The following is a 20056-nucleotide window of genomic DNA, read 5'->3' on the forward strand; positions in this document are numbered from 1 at the left end:
TCACTCAAACACCCTTCCTGTTCTCAGAATTGCTGAAAGGACAGTTCAAGCCCCGGCGAGCAGTATGTTCAGTTAATTTGAAGTAGTAATACAAGTGATGCAATCATTCCAAAATATTACCTTATTACCTGATTTCCACATTAACAAATGCTGAATTTTTGAGGAGTGCATTTCCCTCTGAAAAATAGCATGCCCCCTTTCTGTCTGCGCATGCACAATTAGTGTTTAAAGCCTATGGCCCCTATTTATCATAGGTCCTGCGGACCTGATCTGATCCGCAAGACCTCGCTAAATGCGGAGAGCAATACGCTCTCCACATTTATCATTGCACCAGCAGCTCACAAGAGCTGCTGGTGCAATGCCGCCCCCTGCTGACTTGCGGCCAATCGGCCGTCAGCAGGGAGGTGTCAATCAACCCGATCGTATTCGATTGGGTTGATTTCCGGCGATTCCTGTCCGCCTGCTCAGAGGGGCGCATAATACTGGTCCTGTTTGTGCAGTAGAGAGCTGTGGGGTGTCAGCAAAGCCGAATAAATCTAATGTATCTTAACCTTTGCTTACAACATGAAACATTTGATTTTAAATGATGGCCTATTTAAAAAAAAATGTAATACACATAATGCCCCTTAATAGTAAACCCCAAAATTTTCTTTTATGATTCAGATAGAACATTCAATTTTAAACAACTTTCCAATTTAATATCTATTTAGCCAATCACAAGAGACAAATGTGTGCAGGCACCAATTAGCAGCAGCTCCCACTAGTGTATGATATGTGCGTATTCATTTTTTAATAAGGGATACTAAGAGAACAAAGCACATTTGGAAATAGAAGTGAATTTAAAAGTGTCTTAAAATGACAAGCTCTATCTGAATCATGCAAGTTTAATTTTGACTTTCCTATCACTTTAAGTGCAAGTATAAAGTAATGTGGCCTGTTTAGTGAATCTCACCATCATTACCTGGACCTATAAATATATATATATATATATATATATATATATATATATATATATATATATATATATATATATATATATATATATATATATGATTCAAATTGCTGATCACCATAAACCCAGAAATTATTGCAGAAACCATATTATTATGTTCAGTGCAATGCCTTGATTCCTTTATAGATGATCTTTCAAGTATCTTTATGCAAAACAAAATGTATCACAGTGCTAGGTTCTTAACACAAGCGAACAATAATATAAATTAATAAATAAACAGTGACTAGAACCGTAACACAATATATAAAAACCACATCAAAACAATTTTCAGGTGAATGCAAGTACTTTTTAATTTAGAGTGGATGGATAACTGCAATATTTTTTACAGAAATCTTCAGGTTGGTTCCTCAAAAAGAGAAAAGGAAAACCATAGCACCAAACTATGAAGTTCGATGATATACAGCTGAGCAATGCTACTCAAGTTGCAGAGCTTCAATAGCTCTAAGTATTGTGCTTTATAAGAGAAACCCACGGTAATGCAGGCTACACTGTAGTCTCCGGGGCTGGTTACAAAGTCTTTATTAACAGATTACAAAAGAAACATGACAACAAATCACTTAGGGTATATGTGTACAGGCAAGCAGCAACACATTAGCGTGTGTGAGTCTGTATACACTGTGTCTTTTAGGTTAACGCTGTCTCCATCCACTCTAGATTATAAAGGACTTACATTCATCTGAAAATTGTTTTGATGTGGTTTGTATATATTTTGTTAAGGTTCTAGTCACTTTTTATGGATTAAAAAATGCATGTTCCCATTATTGTCACAGGGTCTCCTTGTTCTGTGTTTACTATAGAGTTTTTTGGGCTTTTTTATATTTAGCTTTCAGAGAACCAATGTCTCATATAAATATATATGATTAGTTCTGATGCAAGTTTTACTGTCTTCTCTGTGCTAAGAAAGGTCTCTCTTTAAAGTGCCAGCAAAAGTTGATCAAGATATTTTTTTCTAGCTCTGTATTCGAGGAACAGGCATTTAAAACCTTTAAATGGGCCCCACATGTTTCCTGGAAACTTGTTTCTCAGCTAAACTCTGTAACCCCTCCATTTTATAGTGAGACTTTTTTTTTTTTGTGTGAGACATAATGATTTACTAATATATTTGTTTCCATTACATTTTTGTTCGTTTCCTCCCTCAAACACACCCAGATAATTGGTCCAAAGTGTAAAGGCAGAAGGCCTCATGAGTTAGCCAAGCCCTGTGTATTCTATTGTTTGGGCTTGCAGTATGTGAAGAATTAAATAGTAGCCTCACTAAGACTTTATTCTCCTTGCCAGCCAAGCAGCATTTCTGCTGTTTATTACGTTTGTGTGTTTTGTTGTAGCATGTCCTTTCAGACCATACATTTTTCTATAATACCTGGGAAATTGTTAATAAACTCTCAGCTTTTATCCTTGAGGGCTGGAGACACAAAATATTAAAGCGACGTGGTAGTCAAAATTGAAATACACATTAATGCTTCTCAGTTTTGGAGAGCAGCATTTTGAAATATACTTACATTTACAAAATTATTCTAATAAAAGCCATCACTGATTTAGTGTTTAGTATCTACTCTGCACTGGTGCATGAGGAGCGTATGTAAATATGCTCCACGCACCTGTATCAAAATGTTGCACCTGCTTACATTGCAAGCACCTATTAATGAAAATAATAACTTTTACAACAAGCGTTTTTGCTAATAAATGTGTACAGCAAAACTGCTTTGTTTACCTATTCATTTGAACTACCATGTTCCTTTAAGGATAAACACATTTTGCACAAGCGAGTCAGTTAATGGATTAGGCTATTCGATTTTCTCACATAGGGATATCCCACAAATCGTCTCGCTCCTTGAGTTTAGACGTGTATTAGCCAGGCTCAGCAGTCTCTTGGCCACACAAAAAACTTACTAGTCCTCTTTGTTTTAAATATGGGAAATAGCCTCCTTTATTTTTTTACTCCTCTGCAATTCATACAACTTTATTTAGTTGTAACTTCTGTATAATAAGCAGTTTAATATGTACAATGTATCTATATAGAAGTTTTAGCACATATGAATCTACAAAAAGTACAGACAAAAAATATTATACAAACTATGTTGTCATATATTGTATGTTCATACTTTGTGTTACTATTTTCACAATATTTTAAGACCTCTGAACTGTGGAAATATGCTGCTGTTTAATCTGATTAACATTCGATCTGAGTACTGAGGTTGTTTTATTATTTAAAATGGTACATACTGTATGTGAAATCATTTTCCCTTTTGTGTACTCCGTTCCCAAGTGTTAAATAAACAAGATTGTTATGTATAGGCAAGAACTGATCAAATGTATGTAAGGTAAATCTGCTAATCAGGCATTGGGAGGGATCCCAGGCATCCAGTTCATCTGTGGTTAAAGCTTTCTTCTCCTTCCAGGCCAGCAGCCCTCAGGACCTTCGTCTCTTCTATGAGAAAAACAAGAACCTCACACCCAAGTAATCATTCTTCCAGCATTACTGCCTTTTTTCCGTTGACTCGCTCTCTCTGTTTACACCTGTCCTTTCTTTACTAACCTCCCATATTGCCTGTGAGATGGGCACCAGTATTTGGCACCTTCTTTGGCATTCCTTAATTAACACTGCATAGCTCCAAGTGCCAAGCACAGACAGAAATGCCTTAATCCCTGTAGCAAATGGGTCAGGTTATTTGAGGAAACTGTTTTATTGATGGCGAGACTCTCTGCATGAGGGCAGAAATTTGCCTGCACTATTTTTTTGGGCTAGAAGAAAGTGTACTTTGGGGGAAATAAGGATAAATTATATTTGCATTCTTAAAAAATTAGTTTTGCTTAGTACTCATGTTTTGCCTCAAGCTATTTTAAGAATAGCCTAAAACAGAGAAATCCTAAGTAAATTGTATCTTTTTTTTAAATTTTATTATTATAACCTTCGGGTGACTATTTAGTTTAATCAATTATAAATTTAAGGGACATTTTGATTAAAAAATGACTCTCTAATTTGTTTATCATGATTTATAAAAACAGAGCATGCAATTTGTAAATTAAAATGTCACTTTAACCAGAATAATACAGTGTAGTAGCAATGATAATGATGTTAATGATGATAATAATAATAAAATCCTATCATGCACAATTCATGCTGTTTGCTGAGGTATCTTGTTTTCTCTTGTATTTGCTTCCAGCGGCCTAGTTAAAGGGCCATAATACCCAAATGTTTAAACAATTGAAAGTGATGCACCATAGCTGTAAAAAGCTGATTAGAAAATATCTCCTGAACATCTCTATGTAAAAAAGAAAGATATTTTACCTCAAAAGTTCCTCAGTAGCCACCTCCCATTGTAAAGTATTTCTAAGCAGCATATTAGTGTGTTTGTCCTGGGACATCTGAAGGGACTAGCATCGTGCACTCTCATATTATTTCACCAATCAGGTAAAGGAAGCTTACTATGAAATCTCATGAGAGTTAAGTGAAATCTCATGAGATCACAGTAAGAGTTCATGACCTCAGCACTGCTGATGCTGATTGGCTGCTGTTCATTTCTTCATTTTTTTTTTATTTTTACTTGCAGCTGGGAGCAGCTGAGTATAACTTTTTACACAGAACTTACTCTGCTGAGCTGAGGAGATTGTGAGGTAAAATATCTTCCTTTTTTACATAGAGATGCTCAGGTGATATTTTCCTGTCAGCTTTTTACAGTTATACTGCATCAGTTTTAAGTGATTTAGCATATGAGTATTATGTCCCTTTAATACACAAGATACAAAGCAAGGTTCAGTTGTAGGAGGAGTGTTAATACATAGCAATTCCTGCTTCTTATCCCACACCACCTTTCCCATAAGGATTTCTTGTATCTGCTACATTACACACTCTTGTTTAGCAGTGTTGAAGAATACCCAGGGAGTCTGCAACTGTTAAATTTAAACCTGGCAATCACTCTCCCCTCTCGCTTTTCACCCACACAGACTTCTCGAATCTTCTGCTCAGCACTTTTTCCTACTGTAGCTTTTCTGTCTCCCAAATCATCACTGCAGTAACTCTGCGCTTATGTTTCTGTAAGTGCTCTACCATGCTAGCTGTTACATAGATCTGTGCTAATGTTAGTTGTTTGTATTGACATTACAGCATCCCGAGAGAGACGTCATGTCATCTGAAGCAGCTACTTTTAGGACTTCTCCAGCGGAACCAAAAGGATAGAATGGATTTTGGTAAATGCTTCTTGTAGTTTTTACCCTATTAACTGTTCCCATCATTGTTAATTTATAAATACCGAGAAGAGTTACCAGTTGGAATCATTACAGTGCTATACAATAGGGTTAACCTTTAAAAGCAGGTGTTCAGTAAATTAACCCATGTAAGTGGTATCGTCTGGGGGTGCAGTTCCCATAGCATACAGACTGTTCTCCTCACTTGTAGTCAGTGTGTATTTAATTGTTAAATATTTGCTTTGGGAGGGATTTAATTTCATGTGACTGCTACATTTTCTCTGAAATTATTGAGGGATCAGCAATATGCTGCTTCAACTTTTAAAATTCCTGTCCCTGCCCTTTATGATAAATTCTGGGTGGGGTTAGGAAAATGAAGGAGATTTCCTTATCCCTTTTATCACCTTACTGTCTGTCTGATGTTTTGCTTTTTTTAGAACTTGTGACCTAAGAAGTGGTGTTATTTATGTTTCTATTGGGAAAAAATGCTTCTTTGAAAGTAATCAGTCCTTGAATGCTATCCCTTAAGCATGTGCACAAACCGCTGCTGTACACCAGTAGGTTGTGGGCCCACATGTGTTAGATCATGCAGCACATTACTGGCTTTCACAAGAAGCTTTCATGAGTGTGTCTAGGGGAGAGCAAATACACGTTTGCCACCTACTTTCACCTGGAAAGTTCCTTACTTTAGCGGTATGTCTTGTGTTCTGGGTTATCCTCCAAATGTCTTGGTAGAGAGAGAGAGGAGGAGGGGGGGGTGTAGCTGCACTAATTGTCTGCACTGCTAGGGGAGAATGAGAGAGCTCATCATGTGCAGCCACATGCAGTGCTTGCAGTTCTAGTGACAGAGAGATCACCTGGCACGGGCTATACCAAATATCTACAGTGCTGGGGTATAAGAGGATATAGATCATAGAATACAGATGCACCATGTGTGTCTATTGCTCGGGGAGAAAGAGCAACATATGAAGAAAATATTAAAAACCTGCAATACAGGGGACATAGACCGCACAATTGACTGTGTATGGAGCCAGTAAATCAAATGGATTGCTATGTCCCCAGGCCGCATCACCTCAAAAAGTGTCCTGGAAATTGCTGGGGAAACTTTATACACGTGACTCTCTACTGTATCTGTAGCAGGTTAGGTTTCAAGGGCTGATAACGATTAAAAGAAACATTTTTACTAACAAAATGTATTGGAAACATTCTTCTAGTTCTATTTTTTTTTTGTAGGTACTTTTTTTATAATATATGCACTTTTAGTTTACAGCATATTCATTTTTTATTATTTTTTTGTCATTCAATTATATTACTGGAGTCCTTGTAGTGTCTTAGATAAACAGTAACAATGGGAGTTTCACATGTTTTGTAAAAGTACACAAATCACATTGATCCACAAAAAAGGCAGATAAATGGGGGGGCGAAGCCTATAGCTGAAGCGGCAGGACGCATCTGAGAGGAGCTCTTAACTTTAATCGCTTTTAATAGACACTAACTACAGATATTCTTCAAAAATAAAGTACATTTATGCTTGATAATAGCCTGAAGAGGATTGAAGATCAGATCCGTATCAAGATTGCTGACCGCCTATGCTCTTTAGCTGAGTCGCAAAGGGATCGCCATTACTTACAAGGCCGATCATCTGCGTGACCAGGGCTGTCGCATTATAACCCCCCCAGGAAGCTGGGTTACTAGGCAGATATTTAACGCTGCCCCAAAAATCTCTAAGAAGGGGTGATACTATCAGACCTACAGACAAGAAAAGTCAATCAGACCAAATGAAGTCTAACGCCAACTTGCTACTCGGAGCTGTGACCCACCTGCTCAATGAGCACTACGAAAGGCTGTTGCACGTGTGGTCTGCTGAATGGCATAGTCTCCGTGCACTCACACTTCAGATTGGTAACCGGAGTACTATAACCAAAGAAACAGCTGAGAAAGACAAAGGAGGAGATAGAACTCAAGTGATAGAATATAAAACGCAGCACAGCTATTTACGGCCTATCTCCAGCGTGGTCGAGAATGTCCAGCGCAGTTTACCACCACAAGAGGATTTACACATGAAGCACTCAGGAAGCTAATCAATGCTATCAGAGGCATGGGACTCCTAAAGTTACAGCCCCATTTACAGCTCCCGGGCTCGGGAGAGCACCTGAGAAGAATCGGCAGCCAGCATGGGTGGATGCGGCTGGCCACCCAACACAAAAGGAGAAATTGTACTGAGATCCGGTGACCTTAAACTTTTTGAGGTGCTCTTGCTGGCTTGGACAGATGTGACTACGAGTACATATACCTACCCATCCTCAGTGAGCCAGATGCAATTAGGAGAATGTACCTGATGCCACCCTCTCCTCCAATACTCAAACCATCATTCCTGTTATATCAGTTATGAGCATAAGGACACTCTAACAGGGATTGGGTAACTTTATTATGGCTTATACCCTCAAACCCACACAAAAGGACTGTGTCACTATACCATTCAGATATGCATATAACAATGATGACTTTATAGTCTGATATACTCGTATGGTTTTTATTGGTCTGGGAGAAGGCAGTCCCCACTCATTTGTAAATAACTAGAATGTAGTTTTAATGAAATTCATTGAGTGTCAACATTATGTCTTTTAAAACATCTTGTCCATCTATAGACCTGTCCCTCAGGTTCACCCAGCGGGTGTCTATTAATCTTATACATAGTTTTGGTGCCTTTAGAGTTAGACTTGCACTTGAATTCTTATATAGATAAGATCTCTCAGTCCAGTCACTATCAATGATATTAAACTGCTATCCTACCTTTCTCCAACATAGGTGTGTCCGGTCCACGGCGTCATCCTTACTTGTGGGATATTCTCCTCCCCAACAGGAAATGGCAAAGAGCCCAGCAAAGCTGGTCACATGATCCCTCCTAGGCTCCGCCTACCCCAGTCATTCTCTTTGCCGTTGTACAGGCAACATCTCCACGGAGATGGCTTAGAGTTTTTTAGTGTTTAACTGTAGTTTTTATTATTCAATCAAGAGTTTGTTATTTTGAAATAGTGCTGGTATGTACTATTTACTCAGAAACAGAAAAGAGATGAAGATTTCTGTTTGTATGAGGAAAATGATTTTAGCAACCGTAACTAAAATCCATGGCTGTTCCACACAGGACTGTTGAGAGCTACTAACTTCAGTTGGGGGAACAGTATGCAGTCTCTTGCTGCTTGAGGTATGACACATTCTAACAAGACGATGTAATGCTGGAAGCTGTCATTTTCCCTATGGGATCCGGTAAGCCATGTTTATTACGATCATAAATAAGGGCTTCACAAGGGCTTATTAAGACTGTAGACTTTTCTGGGCTAAATCGATTCATTATTAACACATATTTAGCCTTGAGGAATCATTTTATCTGGGTATTTTGATATAAGAATATCGGCAGGCACTGTTTTAGACACCTTATTCCTTAGGGGCTTTCCCAATGCATAAGCAGAGCCTCATTTTCGCGCCGGTGTGGCGCACTTGTTTTTGAGAGGCATGGCATGCAGTCGCATGTGTGTGGAGCTCTGATACTTAGAAAAGACTTTCTGAAGGCGTCATTTGGTATCGTATTCCCCTTTGGGCTTGGTTGGGTCTCAGCAAAGCAGATACCAGGGACTGTAAAGGGGTTAACGTTTATAACGGCTCCGGTTCCGTTATTTTAAGGGTTAAAGCTTCCAAATTTGGTGTGCAATACTTTTAAGGCTTTAAGACACTGTGGTGAAAATTTGGTGAATTTTGTACAATTCCTTCATGTTTTTTCGCAATTGCAGTAATAAAGTGTGTTCAGTTTAAAATTTAAAGTGACAGTAACGGTTTTATTTTAAAACGTTTTTTGTACTTTGTTATCAAGTTTATGCCTGTTTAACATGTCTGAACTACCAGATAGACTGTGTTCTGAATGTGGGGAAGCCAGAATTCCTATTCATTTAAATAAATGTGATTTATGTGATAATGACAATGATGCCCAAGATGATTCCTCAAGTGAGGGGAGTAAGCATGGTACTGCATCATTCCCTCCTTCGTCTACACGAGTCTTGCCCACTCAGGAGGCCCCTAGTACATCTAGCGCGCCAATACTCCTTACTATGCAACAATTAACGGCTGTAATGGATAATTCTGTCAAAAACATTTTAGCCCAAATGAACACTTGTCAGCGTAAGCGCGGCTGCTCTGTTTTAGAGACTGAAGAGCATGGCAACGCTGATACTAATATCTCTGAAGGGCCCCTAACCCAGTCTGATGGGGCCAGGGAGGTTTTGTCTGAGGGAGAAATTACTGATTCAGGGAACATTTCTCAACAGGCTGAACCTGATGTGATTACATTTAAATTTAAGTTGGAACATCTCCGCATTCTGCTTAAGGAGGTATTATCCACTCTGGATGATTGTGACAAGTTGGTCATCCCAGAGAAGCTATGTAAAATGGACAAGTTCCTAGAGGTGCCGGGGCTCCCAGAAGCTTTTCCTATACCCAAGCGGGTGGCGGACATTGTTAATAAAGAATGGGAAAGGCCCGGTATTCCTTTCGTCCCTCCCCCCATATTTAAAAAATTGTTTCCTTTGGTCGACCCCAGAAAGGACTTATGGCAGACAGTCCCCAAGGTCGAGGGAGCGGTTTCCACTTTAAACAAACGCACCACTATACCCATAGAGGATAGTTGTGCTTTCAAAGATCCTATGGATAAAAAATTAGAAGGTTTGCTTAAAAAGATGTTTGTTCAGCAGGGTTACCTTCTACAACCAATTGCATGCATTGTCCCTGTCGCTACAGCCGCATGTTTCTGGTTCGATGAGCTGATAAAGGCGGTCGATAGTGATTCTCCTCCTTATGAGGAGATTATGGACAGAATCAATGCTCTCAAATTGGCTAATTCTTTCACCCTAGACGCCACTTTGCAATTGGCTAGGTTAGCGGCTAAGAATTCTGGGTTTGCTATTGTGGCGCGCAGAGCGCTTTGGTTGAAATCTTGGTCGGCTGATGCGTCTTCCAAGAACAAGCTACTTAACATTCCTTTCAAGGGGAAAACGCTGTTTGGCCCTGACTTGAAAGAGATTATCTCTGATATCACTGGGGGTAAGGGCCACGCCCTTCCTCAGGATCGGCCTTTCAAGGCAAAAAATAAACCTAATTTTCGTCCCTTTCGTAGAAACGGACCAGCCCGAGGTGCTACGTCCTCTAAGCAAGAGGGTAATTCTTCTCAAGCCAAGCCAGCTTGGAGACCAATGCAAGGCTGGAACAAGGGAAAGCAGGCCAAGAAACCTGCCACTGCTACCAAGACTGCATGAAATGTTGGCCCCCGATCCGGGACCGGATCTGGTGGGGGGCAGACTCTCTCTCTTCGCTCAGGCTTGGGCAAGAGATGTTCTGGATCCTTGGGCGCTAGAAATAGTCTCCCAAGGTTATCTTCTGGAATTCAAGGGACTTCCCCCAAGGGGGAGGTTCCACAGGTCTCAGTTGTCTTCAGACCACGTAAAAAGACAGGCATTCTTACATTGTGTAGAAGACCTGTTAAAAATGGGAGTGATTCATCCTGTTCCATTAAGAGAACAAGGGATGGGGTTCTACTCCAATCTGTTCATAGTTCCCAAAAAAGAGGGAACGTTCAGACCAATCTTAGATCTCAAGATCTTAAACAAGTTTCTCAAGGTTCCATCGTTCAAGATGGAAACCATTCGAACTATTATTCCTTCCATCCAGGAAGGTCAATTCATGACCACGGTGGATTTAAAGGATGCGTATCTACATATTCCTATCCACAAGGAACATCATCGGTTCCTAAGGTTCGCATTCCTGGACAAGCATTACCAGTTCGTGGCGCTTCCTTTCGGATTAGCCACTGCTCCAAGGATTTTCACAAAGGTACTAGGGTCCCTTCTAGCTGTGCTAAGACCAAGGGGCATTGCTGTAGTACCTTACTTGGACGACATTCTGATTCAAGCGTCGTCCCTTCCTCAAGCAAAGGCTCACACGGACATCGTCCTGGCCTTTCTCAGATCTCACGGATGGAAAGTGAACGTGGAAAAGAGTTCTCTATCTCCGTCAACAAGGGTTCCCTTCTTGGGAACAATAATAGACTCCTTAGAAATGAGGATATTTCTGACAGAGGCCAGAAAATCAAAGCTTCTAGACTCTTGTCGGATACTTCATTCCGTTCCTCTTCCTTCCATAGCTCAGTGCATGGAAGTGATCGGGTTGATGGTAGCGGCTATGGACATAGTTCCTTTTGCGCGCATTCATCTAAGACCATTACAACTGTGCATGCTCAGTCAGTGGAATGGGGATTATACAGACTTGTCTCCGAAGATACAAGTAAATCAGAGGACCAGAGACTCACTCCGTTGGTGGCTGTCCCTGGACAACCTGTCACAAGGGATGACATTCCGCAGACCAGAGTGGGTCATTGTCACGACCGACGCCAGCCTGATGGGCTGGGGCGCGGTCTGGGGATCCCTGAAAGCTCAGGGTCTTTGGTCTCGGGAAGAATCTCTTCTACCGATAAATATTCTGGAACTGAGAGCGATATTCAATGCTCTCAAGGCTTGGCCTCAGCTAGCGAGGGCCAAGTTCATACGGTTTCAATCAGACAACATGACAACTGTTGCGTACATCAACCATCAGGGGGGAACAAGGAGTTCCCTAGCGATGGAAGAAGTGACCAAAATCATTCTATGGGCGGAGTCTCACTCCTGCCACCTGTCCGCTATCCACATCCCAGGAGTGGAAAATTGGGAAGCGGATTTTCTGAGTCGTCAGACATTGCATCCGGGGGAGTGGGAACTCCATCCGGAAATCTTTGCCCAAGTCACTCAGCTGTGGGGCATTCCAGACATGGATCTGATGGCCTCTCGTCAGAACTTCAAGGTTCCTTGCTACGGGTCCAGATCCAGGGATCCCAAGGCGGCTCTAGTGGATGCACTAGTAGCACCTTGGACCTTCAAACTAGCTTATGTGTTCCCGCCGTTCCCTCTCATCCCCAGGCTGGTAGCCAGGATCAATCAGGAGAGGGCGTCGGTGATCTTGATAGCTCCTGCGTGGCCACGCAGGACTTGGTATGCAGATCTGGTGAATATGTCATCGGCTCCACCTTGGAAGCTACCTTTGAGACGAGACCTTCTTGTTCAGGGTCCGTTCGAACATCCGAACCTGGTTTCACTCCAGCTGACTGCTTGGAGATTGAACGCTTGATCTTATCGAAGCGAGGGTTCTCAGATTCTGTTATCGATACTCTTGTTCAGGCCAGAAAGCCTGTAACTAGAAAGATTTACCACAAAATTTGGAAAAAATATATCTGTTGGTGTGAATCTAAAGGATTCCCTTGGGACAAGGTTAAGATTCCTAAGATTCTATCCTTCCTTCAAGAAGGATTGGAAAAAGGATTATCTGCAAGTTCCCTGAAGGGACAGATTTCTGCCTTGTCTGTGTTACTTCACAAAAAGCTGGCAGCTGTGCCAGATGTTCAAGCCTTTGTTCAGGCTCTGGTTAGAATTAAGCCTGTTTACAGACCTTTGACTCCTCCTTGGAGTCTCAATTTAGTTCTTTCAGTTCTTCAGGGGGTTCCGTTTGAACCCTTACATTCCGTTGATATTAAGTTATTATCTTGGAAAGTTTTGTTTTTGGTTGCAATCTCTTCTGCTAGAAGAGTTTCAGAATGATCTGCTCTGCAGTGTTCTCCTCCTTATCTGGTGTTCCATGCAGATAAGGTGGTTTTACGTACTAAACCTGGTTTTCTTCCAAAAGTTGTTTCTAACAAAAACATTAACCAGGAGATTATCGTACCTTCTCTGTGTCCGAAACCAGTTTCAAAGAAGGAACGTTTGTTGCACAATTTGGATGTTGTTCGCGCTCTAAAATTCTATTTAGATGCTACAAAGGATTTTAGACAAACATCTTCCTTGTTTGTTGTTTATTCTGGTAAAAGGAGAGGTCAAAAAGCAACTTCTACCTCTCTCTCTTTTTGGATTAAAAGCATCATCAGATTGGCTTACGAGACTGCCGGACGGCAGCCTCCCGAAAGAATCACAGCTCATTCCACTAGGGCTGTGGCTTCCACATGGGCCTTCAAGAACGAGGCTTCTGTTGATCAGATATGTAGGGCAGCGACTTGGTCTTCACTGCACACTTTTACCAAATTTTACAAGTTTGATACTTTTGCTTCTTCTGAGGCTATTTTTGGGAGAAAGGTTTTGCAAGCCGTGGTGCCTTCCATTTAGGTGACCTGATTTGCTCCCTCCCTTCATCCGTGTCCTAAAGCTTTGGTATTGGTTCCCACAAGTAAGGATGACGCCGTGGACCGGACACACCTATGTTGGAGAAAACAGAATTTATGTTTACCTGATAAATTACTTTCTCCAACGGTGTGTCCGGTCCACGGCCCGCCCTGGTTTTTTTAATCAGGTCTGATAATTTATTTTCTTTAACTACAGTCACCACGGTACCATATGGTTTCTCCTATGCAAATATTCCTCCTTAACGTCGGTCGAATGACTGGGGTAGGCGGAGCCTAGGAGGGATCATGTGACCAGCTTTGCTGGGCTCTTTGCCATTTCCTGTTGGGGAGGAGAATATCCCACAAGTAAGGATGACGCCGTGGACCGGACACACCGTTGGAGAAAGTAATTTATCAGGTAAACATAAATTCTGTTTTTTCACATATCTCCTATACTCAACTGTACTATTTAAGCCCCAAGTAAACCAGTTAACTGAGTTCTCAGCCAGAGGTAGTGTTACTTTATTTCTCCTTTATTTGTATATAATCCCACCCTAATACAAACCATATATAATCTAAATGATCATATTAGTATACTATAAGAGGCCGTCAAGATGGTCCTACCCATTCATTTTATCAAGTTGGTACAGCCATGAGAAGAACCCCCCTAGGATACCAGCGGATTAACGCCTCGTTAGAGGATCTTAGTGTCCATCACACCATAGAATATAAAGGTCAAGTCTCTGATTTATTAGAAGTGCACCCCCTATCTTATCCCCACTATGTGATAATAGTCTCAAAGCTAAATCAAGGTGGGGGGTTAACTACTAAGGAGCTGGGGTACTCATGAAGGGCCATTAGACATAAACATCCAAGAAATACCAGCTTCGCTCTCACCATCTAGATTAATTTCGCTATCTTGCTAATGTATAGTTTTTGTTATTGCGCCATACTCAATAACTCTGATATTTCTACCCTCATTATATCCATAAGTTACCATATTATCTACTAGTTAAACTATTTTATTTCATCAGAGGTCCAAGAGTGACCGTATATATCATTATAGTACCTCCCCTATATCATATGTCTTCATAAGGGTTCAAGAGTGGCCATATTTACTGTATATGTTTAATGGCATTAAAAATGTTTGATATTCTAGCTTACTAAATATTTTCTTGATGTGTTTACTAATAAAACAGCGTAACTTAGGTTAACACCCTAAGAAATATCTGTGTTGGTTTCAGGTTTAATGCTGTATCTACTAATCCCTTTAAAAAGAAGTTTGTGAACTATGAGCACACTGCAAAGATTTATACGTGTTACTGTAATTGTGATTTTAAGATAACTGGTAGCAACTTCTTAATGTGTTATCATTCTTCACATCAGATTGACTGTACTATAATCTTTTATTATTGTTGTCAATAGACATGTTATATTTTGTCAATACTAAAAATCTCAATAAAAGATTATTTAAAAAAAAAAAAAAAAAAAGGCAGATAACGACAGAAATATATGAACTTTGTGTTTTTTTGTTTTTTTTTGCAGTTCTTAGAGGAGTCAGTTCAGCAACACTAATAAGCCCGACTAAAATAAGCTTAAAAGGGACAGGACAGTAAAGTCAAAATGAAACTGATGATTCAGACAGAGCATATAATCTTAAACAGTTTCCCAATTTACTTCTGTTATCAAATTTGCTTCATTCTTTTGTTGTCCTTTGTTGAAGATTAAATATAGGTAGACTCAGGTGCAGCACTCCCTGAAGCTAGCTGAGCACATCGGGTGACTATGGGGTACATTTATTAAGCTGCATTTGCCGTTTTTTTCGGTTAGGTGCATACGCGCGCCTGCTCCACATATTTAAGAAGCAGAAACTGCATCTTTTTACCTCTCTGCCACGTCAGAAGTGTCGACATCAATGACCCCAACAATCGCTCGTTCTGGGTGATTGACATGCCCTGCTCTAGCACAGTCGGTTGCGCTGGAGCAGGGGGCAACATTGCACAAGAAACTTCGCAGTTGGTGCTTGCAGGCAGACAGGTTCACTACTTGCAAACCTGTGCGCCTACAGTGATGTTAAATTTACCCCTTAGTGACAGGGGCTTATATGTGCCGCAAACAATCACCAGCTAGCACCCAGTAGTGAACAATAGAAATAAAGTGGTTTAAAAATTGTAAGTCTGAATCATGACAGTTTAATTTTGACTTTTCCTGAATGAATTAACTGTACCTTTAGGGAGCTGTAAATTCTAGTGTAATAATTATTACCCACTATAAAATGTTGAATAATGAATAGAAAAAAAACCAAACTGTTTTATATTAGCTATAAACAATCATAAAGACATATGTAACATAACTATTCCAAAAATAATAATTACTGATCATAAGTTATACTCTTCAGTGTGCATCTATGTAATCCGAACTTACAAATCGTTGTGCTGATGTCATGTTAGGGTACATACGTAGGCCCTGTAGTCAAAATTGAACTTTCATGATTCAGATAGAGCATTTAGTTTTTAAGAACTTTCCACTTTTCTTCCATTGTCTAATGTGCTTTGTTCTGGTAGCCTTTGTAGAAATGCATACCTAGGTAGGCTGAGGAGCAGGCATGGACTATTGGGAGCTAGCTGCTTTTTGGTGACTGCACATATATGCTTCTTGTCACTGGCTCGTCTAATGTTGTTAGATAGCTTCCAGTAGTGCATTGCTGCTCCTTCAACAAAGGATACCAAGAGAATGAAGCAGATTTGATAATAGAAGTAAATTGAAAAGTTGTTTAAAATCTCATTCTCTATCTTATTCATAAAATAAAATAAAAATATATTAATGTCTCTTTAATCATTCATTTCAATGTAGCAACCTGTATTCAGACATATTAGCTTCATTGATAATGAATTAGCAGATGCATTGAAATTTAGGCCATGGTTACCAGAAAAATCGTGCAATAAATACATAAAATGCATAAGAGTTGTACAATTTTGTTATTGTAATAATAAGCGCATAGTTATGTAGGGTAGGCACACATTGTGTATTTATCTGTATAAAGGGTTAAAAGAAGGTGACGAATATAAGAGATTGAAAACTATTCCTTGATTTCAATTAGTACAAAATAAAGGCAGTGCATTGTTTTCACAAATGAGCAAAAACATTTGAAGTTGTAATGCACTAGAAATGATATCTCATTCAAATTGGTAAATGGAATACATTGTAATGATAAGTAAATGCGTTTCTAGGGAACATTAACAAAAACAGAATTTGATTAGGTGTAACATACATATAATTAACCAGTGTATACACATACCGCATATTAGATGGAGAATACAATATTAGGAGGTAAAAAGATTGTCACTCATTACCATGTCGTGAGTGCCATGCAATTTATTGTATTCTTCCCTCTACACTAATATGGACTAAAACTTTGTTTTCAAAAAGCTGCTGTTGACATTGGAGTCTATGAAATTAAATGCAACTAGCAGTGTATGTATACAAAGTACGTTATATTGTATACCCATTTGGTCATGTTCTCAGAGTGCGGTGAAGCTTTTTATAATAAAAAATAAAATACATACCTGTTGGTGCTACATAACTGAACTGATAATAACAAGTTATGCTTGTTGTCAGATTTGTACACATCATGATCTTTATCTTTATGAATCTGCTTACGTATAGAAAACCATTCCTTATTACCAATACATGAAGTCCATTATCCCTTATCATATGCATATTCTGATTGTTGGTTTTTTTTTTATACCTAATATATTGTGTACCTGCTTAGGAGAATTTATTATATAGATTCTTATCTAGAGAATTACATTGTATAATATCTAGATTTCCTAAAGTTCTATGCTTTTTTTTCACCCAGAGATTCATACTTTAGTTTGTTGATAGGTGCTAAAAGTATCATGCTAGCTTTATGGGGGCATATCCCTTTGTATGTCACAGTTGCAGAAAATACTATGCAGTTTGCATACTGATTACCACTTTCTTCTATTATACAGATGATTTTTTTCATCACCCATTCTTGGATGCAGGTTCCTCCATGAAAAAGTGTAAGTATGACAAGCACATCATAATTTGTCATCATAAGTTGTAAAACAGATCTGCTCTCTGTGTTTATGTGAATTCATTATTTCATTATAGAACACGTATAATTAAAAGTAGACACATTGGAATACAGAGATGCTCAATGTATTAAAGTATCTGTCTGCTGGCAGGAAGTATTAACTACTCTTCGTCATAGATATGCAGTTCCCAAAATCTGTCCTTTTTATAAAAATATTTGGTGTATCATTTTTTATTTTATTTTTTTATTTTTAGCTTCACCTGTGCCAATGCCCTCATATCCCAGTTCAGGATCTGGAAGCTCCTGTAGCAGTTCTTCAACATCACACTTAGCGTCTCCTCCTGTGAGTACACGCTCTTTCTGTTTATTTCTTGTCCTGCTTGAGGAAAGAAGGAAAATTGGTTCCAGCCTCAGAAAATATTTAAAAAGGGACCTTTTATTACTTTATATCAAGGTCCAGGAAAAAACAACAACGTTTTGTCCCTTAATCATGTCTCAGTTAGCCCTTAATCATGTATTATCCTGCTGCCATTCCTTTAGATTCAGAACACTAGGTATCATTACTTGGTAATACATTTGATGTGGTTTTGGTTTCTTGTTTGTCTCTGAATTATATCCTATCATTGATAGTAGTTTATTTCTATTCAATTGCATTTTCTCTGATACATGCTCCCTTTCTTTACCTCTTGGCATTGTAATTTCATATGTGTCTCTCGTGAATTTCTGCCTTTTGTATATAAATGTGTTTGTTTTGCACTACCTTAAAGGGACACTGAACCCAATTTTTTTCTTTCGTGATTCAGATAGAGCACACAATTTTAAGCAACTCCTATTATCAATTTTTCTTCGTTCTCTTGCTATCTTTATTTGAAAAATATGGCATCCAGGCTTTTTTGGTTCAGACTATGGACAGCACTTTTTTATTGGTGGATGAATTTATTCACCAATCCGCAAGAACAACCCAGGTTGTTCACCAAAAATGGGCCGGCATCCAAACTTACATTCTTGCATTTCAAATAAAGATACCAAGAGAATGAAGAAAATTTGATAATAGTTATAAATTAGAAAGTTGCTTAAAATGTCCTGCTCTATCTGAATCACGAAAGAACATTTTTTGGTTCAGTGTCCCTGTAAGCTCAGTATCTCAGAGCATACTGCTTCTCCACTCTTAATATTAATATTGTCTTAATATATTAATCATTATAGTTATCTAGTGCTAACTAGATAGTACAGCTGCTAACTAGATGTTACCAAATTTAGTTTAAGAACATCTTCAAATTGTGCTGGTATCACACACAAGACACTACTTAATTTAAATTAAAAAATAATAGATCACATATATTAATGTACTATTTCCTATGTTCCTCCTCAGCAAATTACTGTTTACTCCATGATTAACCTTGGCAAATTAATGTAAATTATTGCTACTCCTCTGCTGTACCACATTTTTCAATCCCTGTAGTGGTTTCCATTATCTTCCAGGATCAAGTTAGAAACCCAATACTTGCTTGATAATATCTCACCATTCTATTTCCTTTCACCAACATGTCTCTTCTCACCCCATCTTTATAAGTGCTGTCCCTGCTTTACAGAATTCCCCTCCTACCTCTGTCAAAATAACCCCTAGCCTTATAAGCTTTAAATGTTTAAATCTTTTAATCGTTCAAAATGTACAGATTCTGTTGTATGGACCACCAGCCACTATATACCCCTATTACTTAGTTTGTCTCGAATATATCAGATCATCAGTCAATGTTGCATAAAATGTTTCTTAATACAAATAAAAAGATCTGACTTCTGCAAACTTGTGCTTCCCCATATTTTGCATTATTAGTGGAAGTCTATTTACATTGTTTCAGTACAACTTACGTGTGTTTGTCTTTCTCGCTACTTACCAACAGTCCCTGGGGGAAATGCAGCAGCTACAGGAGAAAACTCTTGTCTCACCCATCCCCGATTCTCCAGGATTTCTCCAGGGATCCAAAGAGTCAGCAGGAAGCAGTAGCAAGAATTCCTCATGTGACACTGATGATTTTGTCATGGTACCTGCACAATTTCCAAGTATCCCAGGTTAGTGTTAATTTGCTGTATATTTCGTGCTCATATGAGGAGTCTTTGTACAGTCACAGCAGTGTGACCAACAGTCCATACCAGGGCTTGCATCGTTTTAGAAAGATAATCAAAATAATTACATTGAATCTCACCTAAATGGTGGAGTTTTCTACAAAAATCCACACTTAAAGGGACACTAAACCCATTTTTTTTATTTTGTGATTCAGATAGATCATGCAATTTTAATTTACTCCTATTATCAATTTGTCTTTGTTCTCTTGCAATCTTTATTTGAAAAAGAAGGCATCTACGCGTTTTTTTGGGTTCTTAACTATGGACAGCATTTTTTTATTGGTGGATGAATTTATCCACCAATCAGCAAGAACAACGAAGGTTGTTCACCAAAAATGGGCCAGCATCTAAACTTACATTCTTGCATTTCAAATAAAGATACCAAGAGAATGAAGAAAATTTGATAATAAGAGTAAATTACAAAGTTGCTTAAAATTTCATGCTCTATCTA

General features: G+C 39.0%; 1 protein-coding gene across 1 annotated transcript in view; it reads left to right on the forward strand.

Annotated features, from left to right (window-relative positions):
• ULK1 (unc-51 like autophagy activating kinase 1) overlaps nt 1–20056 on the forward strand; it is a 152023-nt gene that overhangs the window by 87206 nt on the left and 44761 nt on the right. The window contains exons 9-13 of the mRNA XM_053701867.1: nt 3412–3470; nt 5118–5200; nt 17417–17467; nt 17736–17824; nt 19383–19551. Of these exons, the coding sequence (XP_053557842.1) occupies nt 3412–3470; nt 5118–5200; nt 17417–17467; nt 17736–17824; nt 19383–19551 (451 nt within the window). The remainder of the gene's footprint in view (nt 1–3411; nt 3471–5117; nt 5201–17416; nt 17468–17735; nt 17825–19382; nt 19552–20056) is intronic.

The sequence above is a fragment of the Bombina bombina genome, chromosome 2 (assembly GCF_027579735.1).
Source record: "Bombina bombina isolate aBomBom1 chromosome 2, aBomBom1.pri, whole genome shotgun sequence".
Lineage (NCBI taxonomy): Eukaryota > Metazoa > Chordata > Amphibia > Anura > Bombinatoridae > Bombina > Bombina bombina.